Source organism: Stegodyphus dumicola, chromosome 8 (assembly GCF_044657685.1).
Source record: "Stegodyphus dumicola isolate Sdum_Otavi_A_Nest chromosome 8, ASM4465768v1".
Lineage (NCBI taxonomy): Eukaryota > Metazoa > Arthropoda > Arachnida > Araneae > Eresidae > Stegodyphus > Stegodyphus dumicola.
In genome coordinates this window covers 171,804,324-171,827,490 of record NC_140775.1, presented here as the reverse complement: position 1 = coordinate 171,827,490, position 23,167 = coordinate 171,804,324, and the positions used below count along the sequence as shown (strand labels likewise).

Sequence of the window (23,167 nt, the reverse complement as noted above, 5' to 3'; positions counted from 1 at the left end):
ATTTCCGGATGATCTGGAAGGTGGCAGAACAATCGCTCTGATGTCACTGCCGGGGAATGTTCGCGACACTTCCGGAAGCCGCTACGAAAGTATAAATATGAGCCACGTGATGGCGGCCGTTAGAGTTGTAAACAAACAAAGTGACTTTTCGAAGTGCTGCGATTTTGCATTACCTGCGAATCTTTTGTGAAGTTTTCTGAAAGCGTTTCTCTTCGACCAGTGACTTTCTGCAGTGATTTATTATTGCTGTTAAAGTAATATTTGAGATGCCGAGTGGAAAAGCGCCAGCTATTGGTATTGACTTGGGGACGACGTACTCTTGCGTCGGCGTCTTCCAGCACGGAAACGTGGAAATCATAGCCAACGACCAGGGCAATCGCACAACACCTAGTTATGTCGCCTTTACGGAGACCGAGAGGCTGATCGGCGATCCAGCGAAATCTCAGGTTGCTCTGAATCCCGAAAACACCATCTTCGATGCAAAGAGGTTGATTGGCAGAAAGTTTGATGATCCCAAAATCCAGCAAGATTTAAAAAATTGGCCCTTCAAGGTAGTAAACGAAGGCGGCAAACCAAAGATCTGTGTGGAGTTCAAAGGTGAGCGCAAGTGTTTTAATCCTGAAGAAATAAGTGCCATGGTCTTGACTAAGATGAAAGAGACTGCTGAGATGTACTTAGGGCAAAAAATTACTGATGCTGTAATCACAGTTCCTGCATACTTCAATGATTCGCAGAGACAAGCAACAAAGGATGCCGGGAAAATTGCTGGACTGAATGTGTTGAGAATCATCAACGAACCAACAGCAGCTGCCCTGGCATATGGTCTGGACAAGAATCTGAGAGGTGAAAAGAATGTCCTAATCTTTGACTTGGGAGGTGGCACATTTGATGTGTCGATCCTGACAATCGATGAAGGTTCCTTGTTCGAGGTGAGATCTACAGCCGGTGACACTCACCTGGGAGGAGAGGACTTTGATAATAGGATGGTGACATATTTTGTGGAGGAGTTCAAGCGCAAGCATCGCAAAGACCTGCGTTCCAGTCCAAGAGCTCTTCGGAGGCTGCGAACTGCTTGTGAGAGAGCCAAGAGGACACTGTCCAGCAGCACGGAGGCTAGCATTGAAATAGATGCCCTATTCGAAGGGATAGACTTTTATTCGAAAATAACCAGAGCGAGATTTGAGGAGCTGTGCATGGACCTCTTCCGATCGACCCTCGAGCCAGTGGAGCGAGCCCTGAAAGATGCAAAGTTAGACAAGAGCAGCATCCACGACGTTGTCTTGGTCGGCGGTTCGACACGCATTCCCAAGATACAGAAAATGCTGAGAGACTTTTTCCATGGGAAGGAACTTTGCATGTCGATCAATCCAGACGAAGCAGTGGCCTATGGGGCAGCCGTCCAAGCCGCCGTTCTGACAGGAAACACAGATGAGAAGATCAGAGATGTCCTATTGGTAGATGTAGCTCCTTTGTCGCTGGGCATCGAAACGGCGGGTGGTGTGATGACCAAAATCATCGAGAGAAATTCCCGCATCCCCTGCAAGACATCGCAAGTTTTCACAACTTATTCTGATAATCAGCCAGGTGTAGACATTCAGGTTTATGAAGGAGAAAGGGCAATGACAAAAGACAATCACTTGCTAGGGAGGTTCCAGCTGTCGGGAATACCTCCTGCTCCAAGAGGCATTCCCCAGATTGAAGTGACCTTCGACCTAGATGCGAACGGTATCCTCCAAGTCTCTGCGATGGAGAAGAGCTCTGGAAAGTCGCAGAGCATCCGCATCACCAACGACAAAGGCCGTCTGTCGAAAGAGGAGATCGAGAGGATGCTGGAAGAAGCGAAGCAGTACGAAAAAGAAGATGCAGAGCAAAGAGAGAGAGTAGCTTCACGCAATGCCCTCGAAAGCTACGTGTATAGCGTAAAGCAAGCAGCTGACTCTGCATCGGACGATAAGCTGTCTGTCTCAGATAAAGCCAAAGTTAAGCAGACTTGCGATTCTGTAATTCAGTGGTTAGATAACAATACACTTGCAGAGAAGGAAGAAATAGAACATAAAATGAAAGAAGTGCAATCTGAATTGTCTCCTCTCATGACTAAATTGCATCAAGCAAACAATTTCAGTTCTAGTCAGGAACCTAGGCCCAGAACCAGCACTGGCCCTACCATTGAAGAAGTTGATTAGCATCTTGGACTTTGATTAGAGCATTCAAATTCCATGTATATATGTAAATATATCATGTCTCGCCAGTAAATTTAACTTGCATCATTAAATGATTGAATTTTTTTATATTTTAAATCTGTGATATTTAATTCCAGAAGAACAAAATAAAGTAAGTTATTTAATTTTTTTATTATGTGTGTTTTCATTTGTGTCTTCTTTTTCCCCTGTATTTTGATAAAACATATTTTCATGCAGATGTAAAGTACTTTGTAATTTTACAAGTAAATCTGCAATCATGCACAGCATAATAAATATTTTGCAACTCTTCAACAAATTACTCAGAATCACTTATTTAAAGCTACAGATTATTAATTGTATTGTGCATAATGAGAAGTTTTTACGAAGTTCGGTTTCCGTAAACATACAGCTGTAAGAAAACTTGAAATTTACGATGCAGTGAGCTGATGGTATTCAAATAACAGACATTAAACCATATCCAATTCTTCTGCTTACAAATGTAAAAAAAAAAAAAAAAAAAAAAAATGTGTTTCACAACAAGAAAATGTTACACGTTGAAAATTTTTCAAATATGTTTCAAGCAGGGTTTGAATACATTGTGCAAATGTTTACTGCGTAGACTCCAGCAGCAAGAGAGAGAATATTCATATGAGTGGGTAAGTACAGTCAATTGAGCAATATGTGGTTCTACTCCACAGGACTGCGTAAGTTTTCTAAATTGTAAGATCCATGTGTACGTTAAATGTCTGAGATTTTATTTTTCTTCATAGTGAAAATGACTAGACATGTTTTTGCATTTGAGATTTTCATCTGTTAGTAGTATTGGGTGGCTGGACTTTTCACATGAATAAAATTTCCATGAGTCGGAACTGTTTGCAGCCCGTGTGCATTTTAGAAGTTCAATGCGACAAATTACAGTAATTAATTGTGTAAAGTGGTAATTTCAGTAAATGTTCGGTACTTTTAAAATTTAGTCTTACTGGTAGTTTGATGCATGGGAACTTTCTAGATTTGAATGTGTTTTATTAGCACACTGGTACATTGTACCATTGGTTATGCTTCTAAAGTTGTCTTCCTCAGGTGCATTTAATTTGAATGGTGTTCAGGAGTAAAATTGTAATAAATTTGATTTTGAATAACTGGCCATGGAAATCTTTCAGAAAGGAATTTTGTTATGTATACTATTCCCATTTTTCTGTTCCAAGAAAAAAATGATTTTCTGTTTGGAGTAATTTCTTCGATCTAGAGGACGAAAATGTCTATTTCTTTTTATTATTATTATGTGGATTGTCAGAAACGGAAACAAGACCAGCATGCCACTTCTAAAAGCAGTTTAATTACACATTTCAAAATTGCATGTTTGGATATACAGATGTGTTTTAATTCTGTAAAATTAAGGTGAAATATTTTCTAAAATGCAATTCGTTGATCTTGAAGTGAAGGAAAAATTAATGAAGTGAAAGGAATCTTACTTTTGCAAGTCTTATTAAATGTAAAATTTCCCAAACTTTTCCAGCTATTATACGGTAGATGTTTTGAAGTTTGAATGTGTCTGATTGTTTTTGATGCATGTTTCTTTTAAAAATAATCCTGTTATTATTTGGTGTTGAAAGGTGGGGCACGTATTGCACAATATTTTTACTAAACGAAGTACAAATCTTATCTTAAATTGTGTCTTTGAGTTCGAAGTATTAAGTTTAATAAATGATGTAGAATGTTTTGGAATGGAATTTACTTTGTTTAGTGTTTAAATAAAATTATATGATTATTTGCTCTTATACAATGTGTAACTTATTATTCAAACATTAATAGAAACAAAAGCAATAGAAATATAAATGAAGAAATAAACAGGAGCATAAAATGCAGATATGAGTAATGTTTCTATTCACCGATGATAAAGAAAAACAATTATCTGTAGTTAGCTTTTGGACTGAGTGAGATGCTTATTTCCAAATTCACTTGGTTTCATGGAAACTACTCTTTCAAAATCTGTAAAATATATCTACTTTTATTCATAAATCTTAAGATTTTCTATGTGTGAATAATATTCGCATGTGTTAATTAAACTTTCCGTTTTAAAAAAGGATAGCCTGTTTATTAAATTTTGCTTGTAGTGTAAAATGTAAAAATGAATTAACTTTCAACTTCGTGATCAAAAGATATGTCGAGTTCGAACATGAATTTATATTATTACTTTGTATGATTCTGAGGTTGAAGTGCTGCGATTATATGAAGCAAATCTGATTTCCCCATTATACTGGAATTTTTCTTTTTTTCAGTAGCATGCAATTTTCCACAATTTAAAGTTTCCTATACTTCAACAAGTGTTTTATGTGGTACTTCCATTGCACCTTTATTTTCTTTTTTTTTTCACTGGTGAACTCTGTTACACGTGAATTACTATTTGAAATATATTTAATTCTTATTTACTGTTGCATTTCCATTCATATGCCACATACTTCTTTCAAGTGAATTTTGTCTTCATCCTTTAAATAGCCTAGCAACATTTGTTACTAGTCGTGTGGTCTCCGGTAAATATACTTCATACTTAACAGTTACATTTCCGTTCCTTTTCCTAACATGCCCTCGAAACAGTGTTTCTCTCTGTTCACTATATAAGCTTGTAATCATACACGATTAAATAATGGACTCACTCAAGACAACTATCCGCAGTTGCAGATAATTTTGTTTTCCTATAGCATTCATCTAAATGTGAGACTGTTGCACTAGTCAAGTGTCGTTTTGTGTGTAATGATTTCGTAGCACTGAAAGCTTTTTGGCATCCTATAAAGTAGGATACTGGAACTGTATGTATTCATATTTGTATAATATAAAGGAGTAGATTCATTTTTTCCAAAGCATCTTGAAAGTACTATTTTAAATTCAAAGTAATGTTTTAAAACTCAGCTATCACAAATATAGGGAGAACATTTTAAATATTTAATTAGCTATGTTTCTGTTCCACAGATTGAAGCTTAATTTTTTTTTAACATATTCAGCTAGTCTCTCAGGAAGGGGGGAGAGAATTTGTTAGTTTCAGGAAGGAATGCAATCAGCCTTTTATATAACTATTAAGCATTTGATTTTAGTTTGTGATTATAAAAAACTACGTTTGTTCAAGTTCAGTATTTATCAACATTTTTCTGTACCTTTTTTGTTTTAAAACAGAATAAAATATACTCTAAATTTAATGAAATGCATTTGTAGTTAGGTGTTTTGGAAAAAGGGATATGAATGTCTAGCACTGGTGAAAGAAGTGCATGGGGGCGAAAACGGTCGAGAACCATTGCTTCATTTCAGATTTCTTTACCTTCTTCTTATTATTGAATTGCTTTTTGTTCTTTAGAATTTAGAACTGGTTTGTTGAATATGGTAAAACAAAATGACCTAACTTCATTAGAATGCTGGGCAAGGGAGCTCATCCCAAAAACTCCACATACCTTACCCAGTTAACAGGATTCAAAAATTTGAATGATTCGTTTTACTGCTGGCAGTCTAAATTGTAGAAGCATTCACATACCTTTCGAGAATGGTTCTCTCACTGTCATCTTCACCTTGGAGCAATGTAGTTCCGTGACTTCATATTTCTGTTTGTAATGTATATGTTCTTGGCTGGAAAATGAAAAATGAACATTTAATAAAAACTTCATTTCAATATTCTTTGGTTTCTCATTTATTTTGTTTCATTCTGCTTCGAGGTATTTAACGAAATATGCCAAAGAAATCCATAAAGTGCTCACTCTCATTCTGTACCGAACCCATATTTGAAATTATCAGTCTATTCGAAACTCTCTCGACTGGAGCCAAATTTAGAGTAATACATGTCAAAAAAATATCCTTTCTTGTTGTTTATTTACTGCTTTTCGTACATTATTACAGTCAAAAGTCGTTACTCCGGACTCGTCGGGACTTTGGCGTTTCCGGATTATCGATTTTTCCGGATTATAGATCATCAGTTGAAATCTCATAAGATGGCATGCAGAAATTCTAAAATTAAAAATATGAAACCGTAATTTATTGAAATAAAGAACAATTATGATCTAAAGGGTATCAAAATTTGCAAAAAGAAAAAGCTTAATATTTATTTGTTTACTTTGTTAAACATTTCTTTCAATGTAAGTTGTTTAAGTTTTGCTTCGTTTCATGTGATAATACTTTCTCTTTAATTCTATTAAACAGACATAATTTCTTGTTCAGTTACAAAGTTCCGCAGTTCAAGTCCTATAATTGCTGTGTCAAGAACACCGACTAATTCGTCAATCGAAATTTTTTCGTTTTCAATAATCTCTGTTACTTTTCTTCGCTATCGGAAGCGAATTATAATGACGAGGAACTTGTTTTAAATCATATCAAAGACGGAGCATATCGAGATGAAATACTACATTTGGTAAGGAATTATAAGCCAAATAAAATAAAAACATCTGCGCTGAAGATAAGGATAGTGCGGACAAATCAACTTCCAATTCATTACGCGCCCGCCGCGGCGTTCCCCCTGCCGAGCAGCGTGAAATTGATAAAAAGATTTCGGATTTCAAAACATACTTTCGCTTTAGATCCTTTACATATTGACAAATATATATCGGAAATTCTATTTGATATAATCGAAAGTTCAAGCTTACTTTTATAAAATTGCTCTTACAGTCTGCAAAAAATAATAAGCCGGATCCAATTCGAAAATTAAGGAACAACGCAATCATCAACATTAACTGAAATAGATAATTAGATAATTTTAGCTTATACGTCTATTATACATAAAACGCGCACACGAAAACATATTCTGCACTTCCGCACACTCATATGCGCAGTCGTAAAAGGTCTTATGCGCATGTGTCAACGCGGCGCATGCCCAGAAAGTTTTTAGTTTTGTGGTCCGGATTATAGATCATTCCGAATTATGGGTGTCCGAATTAACGACTTTTGACTGTATTTTGTTTAAAATCTTTTAGTCAGTTGTACTGCATTGGTGCTTTCCCACCAACTCACTTTACTTTGGACATATTCATAATGACTTTGCTTTCTGTATCCTTTTACCATCAGAATCCTAATAAAAGAAGCCTTTTGATTTACAAAGACTAAAAATGTTAAAATGTTAATGAAACATAGTATGTATATACCGATTTGAAATCAAATGCATACATGATACCGAAGCAAGAAATTATGATGGTCTGTGGGAAAAGCATCCCAAACAGAAATAAATTAGCTTGGCTCCAATAAGAAGTTATAAATTATTATTTTCAACTGAAATAATTTCAGAGTGATAGATTATGAATTTAATTATAAATTCCAAGTGAAATATTTTATAGTTTTTAAGTTTGTTTGCATGTAAAATGTTTGCTCCTCTTGGTCAGGAAGAGAATGCTTATTTTACAGACTATTAATATTTGTTGTTGTGCTAAGAATTATGATCTTTTTGAAAGGTTATTTCTACGAGAGGTGCTAATACTTTAAGATTGACATAGGTCTGACTGCCATTGAAATCAATAGAATTTTGCTCCGAATCTATGTGAAACTTATGCCAACATTTTTGCTTAAAGTAGAAATAATCATTTGCATTTTGAATATAGGGAATTCCTATAAAAATGGGATGTGATTACATTATGTCTTTATTATTTTATGTTTTCAAATTGCTAGAGATGTATTTTAAAATGTCATTGATATGTAACTCACGTTAATAAAATTTTATCCATAGCTTCCCTATTAATAGACACTATGTTTTGCTATTTGGAATCACTACACTTACTGATGCTGTGATGAAAACTCGTGCAGAAGTTTCTGTTTTCCTAATATGTATCTTCACGTCATTGAATAACATATTATAATTTCATCCAAAGTGTGTTTGAATATTTCACAACTTAATTTTGTCAAATGAAAAAGTAATCTCTTACATTCTAACTAAGGTTTAAAACTGATAATGGATCTACATAAATATACAAAATCTGAAATGGAATAATTTTAGCTGTTGCATGCATAATTTCTCATTGTGCCTATGAGAAAAAGGGGTCTGTATTTATCTTAGTGTTTGGAAAGGACTTTTGTGATATGATAAAAAGGGCAGTCTAATCTTTTTGTATGCAACTCTTGATATCAGTTAGTTGGTGAAGTAGATGAAACATTAAACACGGAAGAAATTCTTGTGATTATCAAAATAAAATATTCATGTTGGTCAGTAGTAAACTATTTTGGGAAATTTCTTAATTTGGCTATTTGATGGTTGTTTCATATCTAAAATTTCTGAAATTAAGATTTCTGGCCATCTCATAATTTGATCTACAGGCTGTGTCATACTTGCAGAATACTTTTATTTGCAAATCAAACACCCTTATTTCAAGACAGGCTGCTTTCAGTGATGCTTTTAATGGAGAAGCAAATTTAATAACTATACGTTTTTCTCTTTTTAGATAAAAGGAAAGGTTTAAGTTAATTTAATGTAAATAATTTTGAAAATTAATAGAACCACACAGTTTCTAATTGTACTTAGTTTAGCATACACAATATCCCTGCCTTTGCCAACTATTAAATCAGTTCAAATTCTGTGCAAGTTTTCTTCCATTATTTTTTGGTGATTTGTGAATATTTATTCCTTTCTGGTTTCTATTATAGAAAACCAATGCACCTTTTCTGATAATGGGATAATAATTTAAAATTATCAGAAAAAAAAAAAATGATCTCATTCTCCTGTCCCTTTTTCAGTTTTCCTCATTTTATTATGCTCCTGGTGCAAAAAAAAATGATCATTACATCGTAAACATTCTGGCATGTAAAGGACAGTTTTTTTAATCTCTTCTCCTTTTCAGCTTTTCTCTGTTTTATCTTATACTGTTATAATTCTGCTTTATTCTGAGTGCATTCGTCTTCAACAAAATTCGCTTTGAAAACTTTCACTGCTGCTAATGTAATTTTAAATGTTGCATTAGAAAATGGCTTAAAATTCATCTTCAGTTTTCTTTTTTATCTTCCGATGTAATGTAACTTGTGTTTTACCTGCTGTAATTATAAGGTACAATTTAAAATAGGTAGAAATGAATTTTGAAGGAGAAAATCGACTACGTAGACAATGTATTCAAATTAATAACTGATCTAATTATAAATCAGCAATACTTATATTTTTTAACTGAGAAAAGTCGAAATTTGATTTCTTGCATAATGAGAACAATTTGTTTCTTTTTTAACTACTTTTTACTCTTTAAATATCTTACGGAAAACTGATATCAACTCAGACATGTATGAGGAAATATGATAAGGATTGATGATTTTGATCCCCCAAGAAATTAAAAAAGAAAATAATCTGGTGTATTAGGTTAGCAGATTACATATTTCAGTTTCTCGTGTTACTGCTGCTTTTATTTCTAACCATCTTGATTTCAACCTGCAGCAAGGTCGGCCCCACAAAATTTATCATGTCCGACATTGAAAATGTCAGAAGATTAGGCCTTGTGCACAGACTCGACAGTGGCAAATTTCAGCAAACATTTACGCTTATGAATGAATGTTCTTAATTTCATGTCATCTATGTCTATTATAATACCTTTACAGAAACTGAGATTAAATAAAAAATCCTTTCTTAGGAAAGGAATGATTAGAATAAGATTGTATTTTAAATGTTTCTCCCCTTACCACCAAAATGTATTTTGCCTGATTTTTTACTTCTTTGAATGCATCATGTGTTTTAACAGGTTTTTTAAATGCAAGATTTGTGATAGATAGTTATTATCCTCTGTGTAATTAAAATCTAGTATGCGTTTTAAAATTGGAGTTTGTTAAGTTTATAAAAACTCTTATAGTAAGATTTCTCCATAATGCTCTTTTTCAATAATACTGAAGGGTAATTTTTTAAAAAGGTATGTCACAAGGAGCATTTTAATTTTTTTTAAAGGAAATTCTTATTTGATTGGTTTGGTTTGTTTCATTAGAGTAAAGCATACAAGGGTTATTTACTTAGGGGAAGGGACACCTTCTTGAAAGTGTTTTTAAGTGAAACTGGCTGATGTCCACGTTACATAAGAGAAACTATGCAAACGCTCATGCAGTCAGCTCGTTCACCTTGCAATGAACCCAGGTCAAACGAACAGCAAAATTACAGCCAAAAATTTATGTTTGAAAAAACACCTATTGCAACTCCCTTAGAAAAGAAGTGAAACGTATTGTATTTCCTTATTTTAAAATATACATGCATGTGAACTTTCATGTGTATATGACAGTTATTTAAAAAAACTTATTTCTATGTCCATTGTTTCCCAACCACAGGTACCAGTCCTTTTGCCAGGGGACAACATGAATTGATTCCTCTCTATCTTAGTTCTCACTGTGCATCTCCAGGAGGGGTGAATCTGAGGATATCCCACCTGGCTTTTCCTACCACTAATGTTTCTACTGTACAGTATTTTAAAGTTCTTCTATGCCACAAAGACAGTGTATTCGTTCTCTAAAATTCAAACCTACGCCCTCCTTTAAATGCAAAATAGAGCAAATAGTAGTGCTATATTAATGTAGTATATGTAATTTAAATAAATACAAGCCAGTTTCCTATGAAAATTCTTTCATGAAGTGATTTGTCTATTTAGGCAGATAGCCATTCTAGTCTGTGCTATATTCACATTAACCATCAAATAAGGCAGCACATGTTTTAAGAGTAAGAATCATTCTGCTGCAAATGGTGCAATTTTAAAATCTTGAATAAGAATCTGTAACATTTTCCACTCGGCTATAATGTATGTCGCACCATGGATTTATAGTGTGTTCTATTTGTTATGCACATTTTTAGTTTTAAAAATGATGTAATTTTACATAATAATCTAGCAGAGTTAAGTATAAATGAATTAAAATTAACATAATGAATGCTCCGTGAAAAGAATTTTAGGTTCTTTCCTAGCTTGCCCTTCCCTTTCCGGAGGAAATAACTAGAAACTTAGTATAAATTTTAGATATTTTTCCCCTCAAAATACAAGCCAGAAGTATTCCTAATGCTTGCTTAATTATTAAATGACATCAAAGAACATAAAGAGGTTAGTATACAAAATCATTCAAGTATAGTATTCAAGTATAATATTAGCTTTGTTTACTGATGTCTTGGAGTTGTGGTTGAGTTATAGAGTTGTTCCACAATTTTATCATACAGATAGCTTTTGTGTGTAATTATTAACTAAGCTTACAAGTCTTAGTTAATAATTCGAGACTTTAAAAAAAAATTGTGGAATACCATGAAGTACCTCCATATCTTTGTTTCCAGTATAAAATGCCTTAAACAAAATACTCAAACTACATTTCCTTACCTCAAGGGAAGCCTTTGTGTTTCTCCTCTTAAATGGACAGTTTTGATTCCAAGAGTGAGCATTTTGGAATACGTGATATTTTAATTGAAGTTTTCAATTTTAAATGCTTTCACCGTTCTTTTCTTCAATTTGAATCATAATTTTATTTTCGCTTTGAGTTTATTAGAATACATTCAGACTAATTCTTTCTCACAGTTAAAGTGAGTTCTAGTGGCTTCTATCTAAATATATCTAATAAGTATCTAAAAAAAAGATCTTTTTAATCAGTTGAGTAAAGTTTTAATATGTTGTCACTGAGAAGAAATTTTGTTACCATTAGCCATAATAAATTTCTGTTTTCAATACTTTAAAGTTTGACTTTAATTATGCTCAGTATCTTGTATAATTTCTTAATGCCAGTTGTATCACTAGATTTTCTACTTTAACAGTACAGTGCACTATTTTAATACCTTTTACTTTGGTATACATTTTTGCAATTTAGTAGTTGTTGGTATTTGTGCCATCATAGTCTAATTTTCTATCCTTAGAAGGTCACTTGTCCCATGAAGATATATACGTTTGATATAAACTTGAAAAAAAAAAAGAAAAAAGTTTCCTAATATATCGTGGAAATTGATTTTGTATAATGAAATATGTATATATCATTTGTTTAGTGATTTGGTGTTAAACACAGCAGCCAGTCACTACAGAATTTTGTTATTTCTAAGTAAAAATTTTAGTATGCAGAGAAATATTTATTTTCTATTTAATAACTTTCGTTTGTTTAATTTTTTGTTTTACGTGTAGCTTTTGCTACATTTATTAGCCTCTCATATGTTGCAAAAATGTTTTGTTCAATTTTCCAATATTTGTAAACTTTTAAAATGTATCTCTTTGTTACTGATCGAACTTTTAAATTTTTCAAGCACATTTTATGACATTAATTTTGCTACTTTTTGGTGACTTTTGATTTTCATATTTTTCGAATTGGGCCAATTAAATAAAAACATTAAGAGTATATAAATTTGAATATATTTATTACCAGAATAATTTGAAGAAATATAAAAAATCCTATAGTCAGGTTTCTTTCTTAAAGCTTGTATTTTGTTATCTCTTTATACTTTATCCAGTTCCATAATTTATAAATTAACAGATATGTCATTCTGTTAAATAAAAATTTAACTTATTATTTTAACCACTGTTGGAGCAACAATTTTGAATCTACTTGTATGTTTTTGCATGAGCTAAAATTACAACATGAAGCTCTCTGTGATTTGCAAATTGAAATGAATTTCACTTTTCTTACTCTTAAACCAAATTATTAAATGCAATATCTTCTCCTGATTTATTCTAGAATTTAATACATTTATAATATTCTTGCAGATTAATTTCATCTATGTCTGTTAGAAATATGACAAAGTTGGGATTTATTTCTAATTCCCCATAGAAATACAGTTGTTAGCTAAACTGTATGAGATATACTATTGTACTTTCAGAACTCACAGTTGTTGCATTGTCTGCAACTATACCTGACATGAAGAAAACCTTTCTTTGTAGTTCAATTTAAGAAGGAGTGATTTCATGCCTATTAGGAATCAGATGTACAGTTGAGACTGTAAAGGGATTATTCCCAAGAGTTTTTGCAGAATTAATTCATGATGTGATGGGAAAATTGAGAAAGAGGCTTCCTTTGCATAACCTTGACATATATTTTTAACTTTTATCCTTTTGCAGAATGTATGCAGGCTTTTCACACAAAATTTATGTTTTTCTTACTGATTATACGTGACTGAGAGGTTACGACACAATTCTTAAAATCCGTTGTATTGTCAAGTGTGTAATGAGACAAATAATAATTCTGTAACCGGATATGACATTTTAAAAGACCAACTTATTATTCATCTGCAGTATTACATCAATTTCTGTTATAAATTTGGGAGTAACTCACAGACAAATTGAATTTTCTGCTTAAACAAGAAAATAGCATATAATGATATAATGAATGCTTCTCGGGGGAAAAAAAAGAAAAAAAGTGCTATATAATTATTTGACGTGAATTTAAACTACTTAGAACTCACGTAGGCATTCTAATTTTTCGGCTGTAGGAAAAAGACTGCATAAATATATCTAAGTTTTATGTCTTCAATATTTGCTAAGACTCTTACTTGAATCATTAATAATTCTTGCGCATATTTGTTTCCCGTTAGTTTATGTTCCTTCTAAGGTGTTGTTTTATAGGTGCGCATTTCATTAATGCTTTCCGATTTCGTGACATTCTTTAACAACATTTTACATTTAAACGGTATTCATTTTTTGCTGTTTAATGACTTCTGAAATTTAAAGTTATTGGTGTTGAACTGAAGAGAGAGAAAACGGATTCTTTTGACAGTATTTGACCATACTGTGAAAGGTTTTGGCAATCGGTACACTTTTCCTTTCGTATTTAGTTCAACACAGAATTTTTTACTGAGGATAAGATTTTTTTAAGAACGACTTGTCTGTCTAGATGTGAAATGAGTGACTTTATGTGACTTGTCTGCGTACGAAGGACGTTTTCGAGAACGGAGATTTAAATTTTCAGCTGTGGAGATAATTTAAATTTAAAATTCTTTGGTGAATTTCATTGACATCTCAATATTCGTCGTCGTTTTTTTTTTTTTTTTTACATTGAGATTTGAGATTTCTAATGCAGATGATAATTTCGAACGTTGCTTTCAGCAGCGTATTCTAATGTTTCAAGAAACGAGCTTACGACAAGATGACTATTAACGAAAATTGTGCGATTTAAAGTTAGTTTATCCTTAAATGTTCCCTGAAAGAGATTTGTTAAATGAAAGTTATAATGTTTACTTTTACTTCTGCTGGAATCCTCTAGAGGGCACCACGAGCGATTCTTCGAGAAATTTCCGGATGATCTGGAAGGTGGCAGAACAATCGCTCTGATGTCACTGCCGGGGAATGTTCGCGACACTTCCGGAAGCCGCTACGAAAGTATAAATATGAGCCACGTGATGGCGGCCGTTAGAGTTGTAAACAAACAAAGTGACTTTTCGAAGTGCTGCGATTTTGCATTACCTGCGAATCTTTTGTGAAGTTTTCTGAAAGCGTTTCTCTTCGACCAGTGACTTTCTGCAGTGATTTATTATTGCTGTTAAAGTAATATTTGAGATGCCGAGTGGAAAAGCGCCAGCTATTGGTATTGACTTGGGGACGACGTACTCTTGCGTCGGCGTCTTCCAGCACGGAAACGTGGAAATCATAGCCAACGACCAGGGCAATCGCACAACACCTAGTTATGTCGCCTTTACGGAGACCGAGAGGCTGATCGGCGATCCAGCGAAATCTCAGGTTGCTCTGAATCCCGAAAACACCATCTTCGATGCAAAGAGGTTGATTGGCAGAAAGTTTGATGATCCCAAAATCCAGCAAGATTTAAAAAATTGGCCCTTCAAGGTAGTAAACGAAGGCGGCAAACCAAAGATCTGTGTGGAGTTCAAAGGTGAGCGCAAGTGTTTTAATCCTGAAGAAATAAGTGCCATGGTCTTGACTAAGATGAAAGAGACTGCTGAGATGTACTTAGGGCAAAAAATTACTGATGCTGTAATCACAGTTCCTGCATACTTCAATGATTCGCAGAGACAAGCAACAAAGGATGCCGGGAAAATTGCTGGACTGAATGTGTTGAGAATCATCAACGAACCAACAGCAGCTGCCCTGGCATATGGTCTGGACAAGAATCTGAGAGGTGAAAAGAATGTCCTAATCTTTGACTTGGGAGGTGGCACATTTGATGTGTCGATCCTGACAATCGATGAAGGTTCCTTGTTCGAGGTGAGATCTACAGCCGGTGACACTCACCTGGGAGGAGAGGACTTTGATAATAGGATGGTGACATATTTTGTGGAGGAGTTCAAGCGCAAGCATCGCAAAGACCTGCGTTCCAGTCCAAGAGCTCTTCGGAGGCTGCGAACTGCTTGTGAGAGAGCCAAGAGGACACTGTCCAGCAGCACGGAGGCTAGCATTGAAATAGATGCCCTATTCGAAGGGATAGACTTTTATTCGAAAATAACCAGAGCGAGATTTGAGGAGCTGTGCATGGACCTCTTCCGATCGACCCTCGAGCCAGTGGAGCGAGCCCTGAAAGATGCAAAGTTAGACAAGAGCAGCATCCACGACGTTGTCTTGGTCGGCGGTTCGACACGCATTCCCAAGATACAGAAAATGCTGAGAGACTTTTTCCATGGGAAGGAACTTTGCATGTCGATCAATCCAGACGAAGCAGTGGCCTATGGGGCAGCCGTCCAAGCCGCCGTTCTGACAGGAAACACAGATGAGAAGATCAGAGATGTCCTATTGGTAGATGTAGCTCCTTTGTCGCTGGGCATCGAAACGGCGGGTGGTGTGATGACCAAAATCATCGAGAGAAATTCCCGCATCCCCTGCAAGACATCGCAAGTTTTCACAACTTATTCTGATAATCAGCCAGGTGTAGACATTCAGGTTTATGAAGGAGAAAGGGCAATGACAAAAGACAATCACTTGCTAGGGAGGTTCCAGCTGTCGGGAATACCTCCTGCTCCAAGAGGCATTCCCCAGATTGAAGTGATCTTCGACCTAGATGCGAACGGTATCCTCCAAGTCTCTGCGATGGAGAAGAGCTCTGGAAAGTCGCAGAGCATCCGCATCACCAACGACAAAGGCCGTCTGTCGAAAGAGGAGATCGAGAGGATGCTGGAAGAAGCGAAGCAGTACGAAAAAGAAGATGCAGAGCAAAGAGAGAGAGTAGCTTCACGCAATGCCCTCGAAAGCTACGTGTATAGCGTAAAGCAAGCAGCTGACTCTGCATCGGACGATAAGCTGTCTGTCTCAGATAAAGCCAAAGTTAAGCAGACTTGCGATTCTGTAATTCAGTGGTTAGATAACAATACACTTGCAGAGAAGGAAGAAATAGAACATAAAATGAAAGAAGTGCAATCTGAATTGTCTCCTCTCATGACTAAATTGCATCAAGCAAACAATTTCAGTTCTAGTCAGGAACCTAGGCCCAGAACCAGCACTGGCCCTACCATCGAAGAAGTTGATTAGCATCTTGGACTTTGATTAGAGCATTCAAATTCCATGTATATATGTAAATATATCATGTCTCGCCAGTAAATTTAACTTGCATCATTAAATGATTGAATTTTTTTATATTTTAAATCTGTGATATTTAATTCCAGAAGAACAAAATAAAGTAAGTTATTTAATTTTTTTATTATGTGTGTTTTCATTTGTGTCTTCTTTTTCCCCTGTATTTTGATAAAACATATTTTCATGCAGATGTAAAGTACTTTGTAATTTTACAAGTAAATCTGCAATCATGCACAGCATAATAAATATTTTGCAACTCTTCAACAAATTACTCAGAATCACTTATTTAAAGCTACAGATTATTAATTGTATTGTGCATAATGAGAAGTTTTTACGAAGTTCGGTTTCCGTAAACATACAGCTGTAAGAAAACTTGAAATTTACGATGCAGTGAGCTGATGGTATTCAAATAACAGACATTAAACCATATCCAATTCTTCTGCTTACAAATGTAAAAAAAAAAAAAAAAAAAAAAATGTGTTTCACAACAAGAAAATGTTACACGTTGAAAATTTTTCAAATATGTTTCAAGCAGGGTTTGAATACGTTGTGCAAATGTTTACTGCGTAGACTCCAGCAGCAAGAGAGAGAATATTCATATGAGTGGGTAAGTACAGTCAATTGAGCAATATGTGGTTCTACTCCACAGGACTGCGTAAGTTTTCTAAATTGTAAGATCCATGTGTACGTTAAATGTCTGAGATTTTATTTTTCTTCATAGTGAAAATGACTAGACATGTTTTTGCATTTGAGATTTTCATCTGTTAGTAGTATTGGGTGGCTGGACTTTTCACATGAATAAAATTTCCATGAGTCGGAACTGTTTGCAGCCCGTGTGCATTTTAGAAGTTCAATGCGGCAAATTACAGTAATTAATTGTGTAAAGTGGTAATTTCAGTAAATGTTCGGTACTTTTAAAATTTAGTCTTACTGGTAGTTTGATGCATGGGAACTTTCTAGATTTGAATGTGTTTTATTAGCACACTGGTACATTGTACCATTGGTTATGCTTCTAAAGTTGTCTTCCTCAGGTGCATTTAATTTGAATGGTGTTCAGGAGTAAAATTGTAATAAATTTGATTTTGAATAACTGGCCATGGAAATCTTTCAGAAAGGAATTTTGTTATGTATACTATTCCCATTTTTCTGTTCCAAGAAAAAAATGATTTTCTGTTTGGAGTAATTTCTTCGATCTAGAGGACGAAAATGTCTATTTCTTTTTATTATTATTATGTGGATTGTCAGAAACGGAAACAAGACCAGCATGCCACTTCTAAAAGCAGTTTAATTACACATTTCAAAATTGCATGTTTGGATATACAGATGTGTTTTAATTCTGTAAAATTAAGGTGAAATATTTTCTAAAATGCAATTCGTTGATCTTGAAATGAAGGAAAAATTAATGAAGTGAAAGGAATCTTACTTTTGCAAGTCTTATTAAATGTAAAATTTCCCAAACTTTTCCAGCTATTATACGGTAGATGTTTTGAAGTTTGAATGTGTCTGATTGTTTTTGATGCATGTTTCTTTTAAACATAATCCTGTTATTATTTGGTGTTGAAAGGTGGGGCACGTATTGCACAATATTTTTACTAAACGAAGTACAAATCTTATCTTAAATTGTGTCTTTGAGTTCGAAGTATTAAGTTTAATAAATGATGTAGAATGTTTTGGAATGGAATTTACTTTGTTTAGTGTTTAAATAAAATTATATGATTATTTGCTCTTATACAATGTGTAACTTATTATTCAAACATTAATAGAAACAAAAGCAATAGAAATATAAATGAAGAAATAAACAGGAGCATAAAATGCAGATATGAGTAATGTTTCTATTCACCGATGATAAAGAAAAACAATTATCTGTAGTTAGCTTTTGGACTGAGTGAGATGCTTATTTCCAAATTCACTTGGTTTCATGGAAACTACTCTTTCAAAATCTGTAAAATATATCTACTTTTATTCATAAATCTTAAGATTTTCTATGTGTGAATAATATTCGCATGTGTTAATTAAACTTTCCGTTTTAAAAAAGGATAGCCTGTTTATTAAATTTTGCTTGTAGTGTAAAATGTAAAAATGAATTAACTTTCAACTTCGTGATCAAAAGATATGTCGAGTTCGAACATGAATTTATATTATTACTTTGTATGATTCTGAGGTTGAAGTGCTGCGATTATATGAAGCAAATCTGATTTCCCCATTATACTGGAATTTTTCTTTTTTTCAGTAGCATGCAATTTTCCACAATTTAAAGTTTCCTATACTTCAACAAGTGTTTTATGTGGTACTTCCATTGCACCTTTATTTTCTTTTTTTTTTCACTGGTGAACTCTGTTACACGTGAATTACTATGTGAAATATATTTAATTCTTATTTACTGTTGCATTTCCATTCATATGCCACATACTTCTTTCAAGTGAATTTTGTCTTCATCCTTTAAATAGCCTAGCAACATTTGTTACTAGTCGTGTGGTCTCCGGTAAATATACTTCATACTTAACAGTTACATTTCCGTTCCTTTTCCTAACATGCCCTCGAAACAGTGTTTCTCTCTGTTCACTATATAAGCTTGTAATCATACACGATTAAATAATGGACTCACTCAAGACAACTATCCGCAGTTGCAGATAATTTTGTTTTCCTATAGCATTCATCTAAATGTGAGACTGTTGCACTAGTCAAGTGTCGTTTTGTGTGTAATGATTTCGTAGCACTGAAAGCTTTTTGGCATCCTATAAAGTAGGATACTGGAACTGTATGTATTCATATTTGTATAATATAAAGGAGTAGATTCATTTTTTCCAAAGCATCTTGAAAGTACTATTTTAAATTCAAAGTAATGTTTTAAAACTCAGCTATCACAAATATAGGGAGAACATTTTAAATATTTAATTAGCTATGTTTCTGTTCCACAGATTGAAGCTTAATTTTTTTTTAACATATTCAGCTAGTCTCTCAGGAAGGGGGGAGAGAATTTGTTAGTTTCAGGAAGGAATGCAATCAGCCTTTTATATAACTATTAAGCATTTGATTTTAGTTTGTGATTATAAAAAACTAAGTTTGTTCAAGTTCAGTATTTATCAACATTTTTCTGTACCTTTTTTGTTTTAAAACAGAATAAAATATACTCTAAATTTAATGAAATGCATTTGTAGTTAGGTGTTTTGGAAAAAGGGATATGAATGTCTAGCACTGGTGAAAGAAGTGCATGGGGGCGAAAACGGTCGAGAACCATTGCTTCATTTCAGATTTCTTTACCTTCTTCTTCTTATTGAATTGCTTTTTGTTCTTTAGAATTTAGAACTGGTTTGTTGAATATGGTAAAACAAAATGACCTAACTTCATTAGAATGCTGGGCAAGGGAGCTTTTGAAAATTCATCTTCGCATTGCTCATCCCAAAAACTCCACATACCTTACCCAGTTAACAGGATTCAAAAATTTGAATGATTCGTTTTACTGCTGGCAGTCTAAATTGTAGAAGCATTCACATACCTTTCGAGAATGGTTCTCTCACTGTCATCTTCACCTTGGAGCAATGTAGTTCCGTGACTTCATATTTCTGTTTGTAATGTATACGTTCTTGGCTGGAAAATGAAAAATGAACATTTAATAAAAACTTCATTTCAATATTCTTTGGTTTCTCATTTATTTTGTTTCATTCTGCTTCGAGGTATTTAATGAAATATGCCAAAGAAATCCATAAAGTGCTCACTCTCATTCTGTACCGAACCCATATTTGAAATTATCAGTCTATTCGAAACTCTCTCGACTGGAGCCAAATTTAGAGTAATACATGTCAAAAAAATATCCTTTCTTGTTGTTTATTTACTGCTTTTCGTACATTATTACAGTCAAAAGTCGTTAATCCGGACTCGTCGGGACTTTGGCGTTTCCGGATTATCGATTTTTCCGGATTATAGATCATCAGTTGAAATCTCATAAGATGGCATGCAGAAATTCTAAAATTAAAAATATGAAACCGTAATTTATTGAAATAAAGAACAATTATGATCTAAAGGGTATCAAAATTTGCAAAAAGAAAAAGCTTAATACTTATTTGTTTGATTCAGAAGTCAAACAACAAAAATCAGCGTTAATTCACAAAATTTTCACAGGACTAGTTTCGATGGTTTTACCGAACCATCATCTTCAGCTGCAAAACCGCAAATGAACAAGATAGGAAATAATGTTTAGATAAGATAAGAAAGCCTGGACAAGAATTAGCAAATGGCGCCATCTGTTGACGAAACCAGAACTAAAACATAATTTCTCTAAAAGCCGAAGGCAAATTTGGATTGGAATTAGGATCGTTAACTAGAACAGAAAGATTTTTATGAATGTGAAATGCCTCTAGAAAATCCAGTTCTCCAATGGAAGATGTTTTTTGAATAATTTTGGCAGCAGAAAAATTGAAAGTGTGATTTTCGGACCAACAATGTTGAGCAACAGAAGACTTCTGTGTTTCCTTTTTTCTAACATATGCCTCATGTTCTTTGACGCGAAATTTTAAGGCTCTCTTAGTTTGGCCAATGTAAATTAAACCGCACTGGCAAGGAATCCTATAAATACCCCAGGAATTCATATCCGGAATGGGGTCCTTGAGTATAGAAGTTGGAATTTTATTGATGGGAGAGTAAACAACCCGAAAGTTAAATTTCTGCAAAATATGTGCAACTTTATAGCTAATTGATGGAAAGAAGGGAATGACAACAGAATTTTTATAATCTCCTAAAATAAGAGTGTGGCTTTTAGTGTGTTGAGATGAGAATTTTTTAACTGCTTGATTAATAATGTTGGGTGAAAAGCCCCTGTCAATAGCTATTGCTTTTAAATAATTTAGTTCTTCATCAAGGGCTAGTTTGGAGGAGCAAACTTGAAGAGCACGGAAAACATAGGAATAAAATGAAGCTAACTTTTGTTTAGTCGGATGACATGATTTAAAGTGTGGTGGTATGGCAAACCGATGAAGGTTTACGGTAAACTGTAGTACTGAAGTTGGATGTGTTACGTGTGACCAGAATGTCGAGAAACGGAAGAGAATTGCAAGTCTCAAGTTCAAAAATGAACTGAATAGCAGGATCAATAGAATTCATTGTTGAAAGAACTCTATTTAAATCATCTTTATTACCTTCAAACAGGGTAAAAGTATCGTCTACGTAGCGGAACCATGCCGGGAAGTTTAAAGTTTCAAACAATTTTGATTCATAATAATGCATGTAGATATCAGCCAGGATGGGACTGAGGGGGCTTCCCATGGCTAATCCCTCAGTTTGCTTGTAATATTTATTTTGGAAAACAAAATGTGTTTGTTTCAAACAGAGTTGAGTGAGAGAAATTAGCTCATCAATTTCGATGCAAGAGAAATGAAATTCGCGAAGTCTGGTTTCTAGACATCTTAATGCACCCTCCACTGGGACATTGGTGAATAATGATTTTACATCAAAAGAAACCATGAGTAAATTACGAGGAGAAATGTTTTTAACCTTTTTTACAAACTCTATTGAAATTTTTATGGTGTAAATGTTATTGTCTAATAGAGTGGAAAATCTAGAAACTAAATATTTAGCTAATGGATACGAGGCAGTACCTAAATTTGATACAATAGGGCGGAAAGGAATACCACTTTTATGAATTTTGGGAAGAGCATATAATCTGGCACAATTCGCAACAGATGGGATAAGCGAATGTTTTAAGTTGCTTGAAATGATTTGCGAAGATTTGATCGCAGTTTTTATTTTGGATAAGTCCGAAGGTGAAGGATCTTTAGGGATCGGATTATATGGTCCTTCGTTTAAGAGTTTAGTGACACCATCGATGTAAGTGTTCTTATCCATGACGACTATGTGGCCACCTTTATCGGCCTTTGAAATGACAATATCCGGGTTAGAATGAATCTCGCGCATTGTAGCTCTTTCTCTCGCAGTTAGATTTGGTTTCAAAGGTTTATTATTGAATTTCACATTATGAGCGATAAGATGCCTAATCATTTCTTTCTGTGAATCTGAAACTTTACTGAACTTGAAAGCTTTTTCGATAGGAGCCAAAATCTTTGGAATCGAGGGTTTACAGGTTTGTGAGAAGTTAAAATTATATTTTAGAATTCTCTCTTGTTCTTCTGAAAGACTAACATTAGAAATATTAACTATTGGCTTGATGTTTACAATGGGAAGATTTTTTGAACTACTTGAACTGGAAGACTGTAAAAGAAGTTTTTCGAATTTAACTGCAAGGGTGTTTTTATGACGGTTAACTGCATTCTCCGTTCTAGACCAAGACTTTTGTTCAAGGGCAGTGAATTTTGGATATGTTTTAGCGAGTTCCAGATGAAGCTTATAGAGTTCATGTTCAATTTTGGACAATTGTTGACGTGTATCCCTTATCACGGACCGAAGTAAGGCAAGTTTGCATTTTAACAGAATTCTTGAAACGCGACTCGAAGGTTTTTGATTAGATTTGATTTGAATAAAATTGGGGATCAATTTTTTACATTTACATTTAAGTAAAAAGTCAAGATGATTCAGGAATTTTTGCCGTTTCAGGCGTAATTTAGTGAAACGATTAACGGATGAAGGCATGATAAACAATGCAGAAAATCAAACTAAATT

The 23,167-nt window shown here is 34.0% G+C and overlaps 2 protein-coding genes across 2 annotated transcripts; both read left to right on the top strand.

Annotated features, from left to right (window-relative positions):
- Positions 1 to 54: 54 nt before the first annotated feature.
- On the top strand, positions 55 to 2,352 carry LOC146996039 (heat shock protein 70 B2-like). Its single transcript, XM_085822746.1, has one exon. The coding sequence runs from the start codon at positions 267 to 269 to the stop codon at positions 2,181 to 2,183; it is 1,917 nt and encodes a 638-aa protein (XP_085678872.1). The 5' UTR covers positions 55 to 266; the 3' UTR covers positions 2,184 to 2,352.
- A 12,029-nt stretch (positions 2,353 to 14,381) lies between these two features.
- Positions 14,382 to 16,682, top strand: LOC118205222 (heat shock protein 70 B2-like). Its single transcript, XM_085822745.1, has one exon. The coding sequence runs from the start codon at positions 14,597 to 14,599 to the stop codon at positions 16,511 to 16,513; it is 1,917 nt and encodes a 638-aa protein (XP_085678871.1). The 5' UTR covers positions 14,382 to 14,596; the 3' UTR covers positions 16,514 to 16,682.
- The last annotated feature ends 6,485 nt before the right edge of the window (positions 16,683 to 23,167 follow it).

What these genes read in the sequence shown, in the direction of transcription:
- LOC146996039 (XM_085822746.1), top strand. Translation starts at nt 267, where the DNA reads ATGCCGAGTGGAAAAGCGCCAGCTATTGGTATTGACTTGGGGACGACG.
- LOC118205222 (XM_085822745.1), top strand. Translation starts at nt 14,597, where the DNA reads ATGCCGAGTGGAAAAGCGCCAGCTATTGGTATTGACTTGGGGACGACG.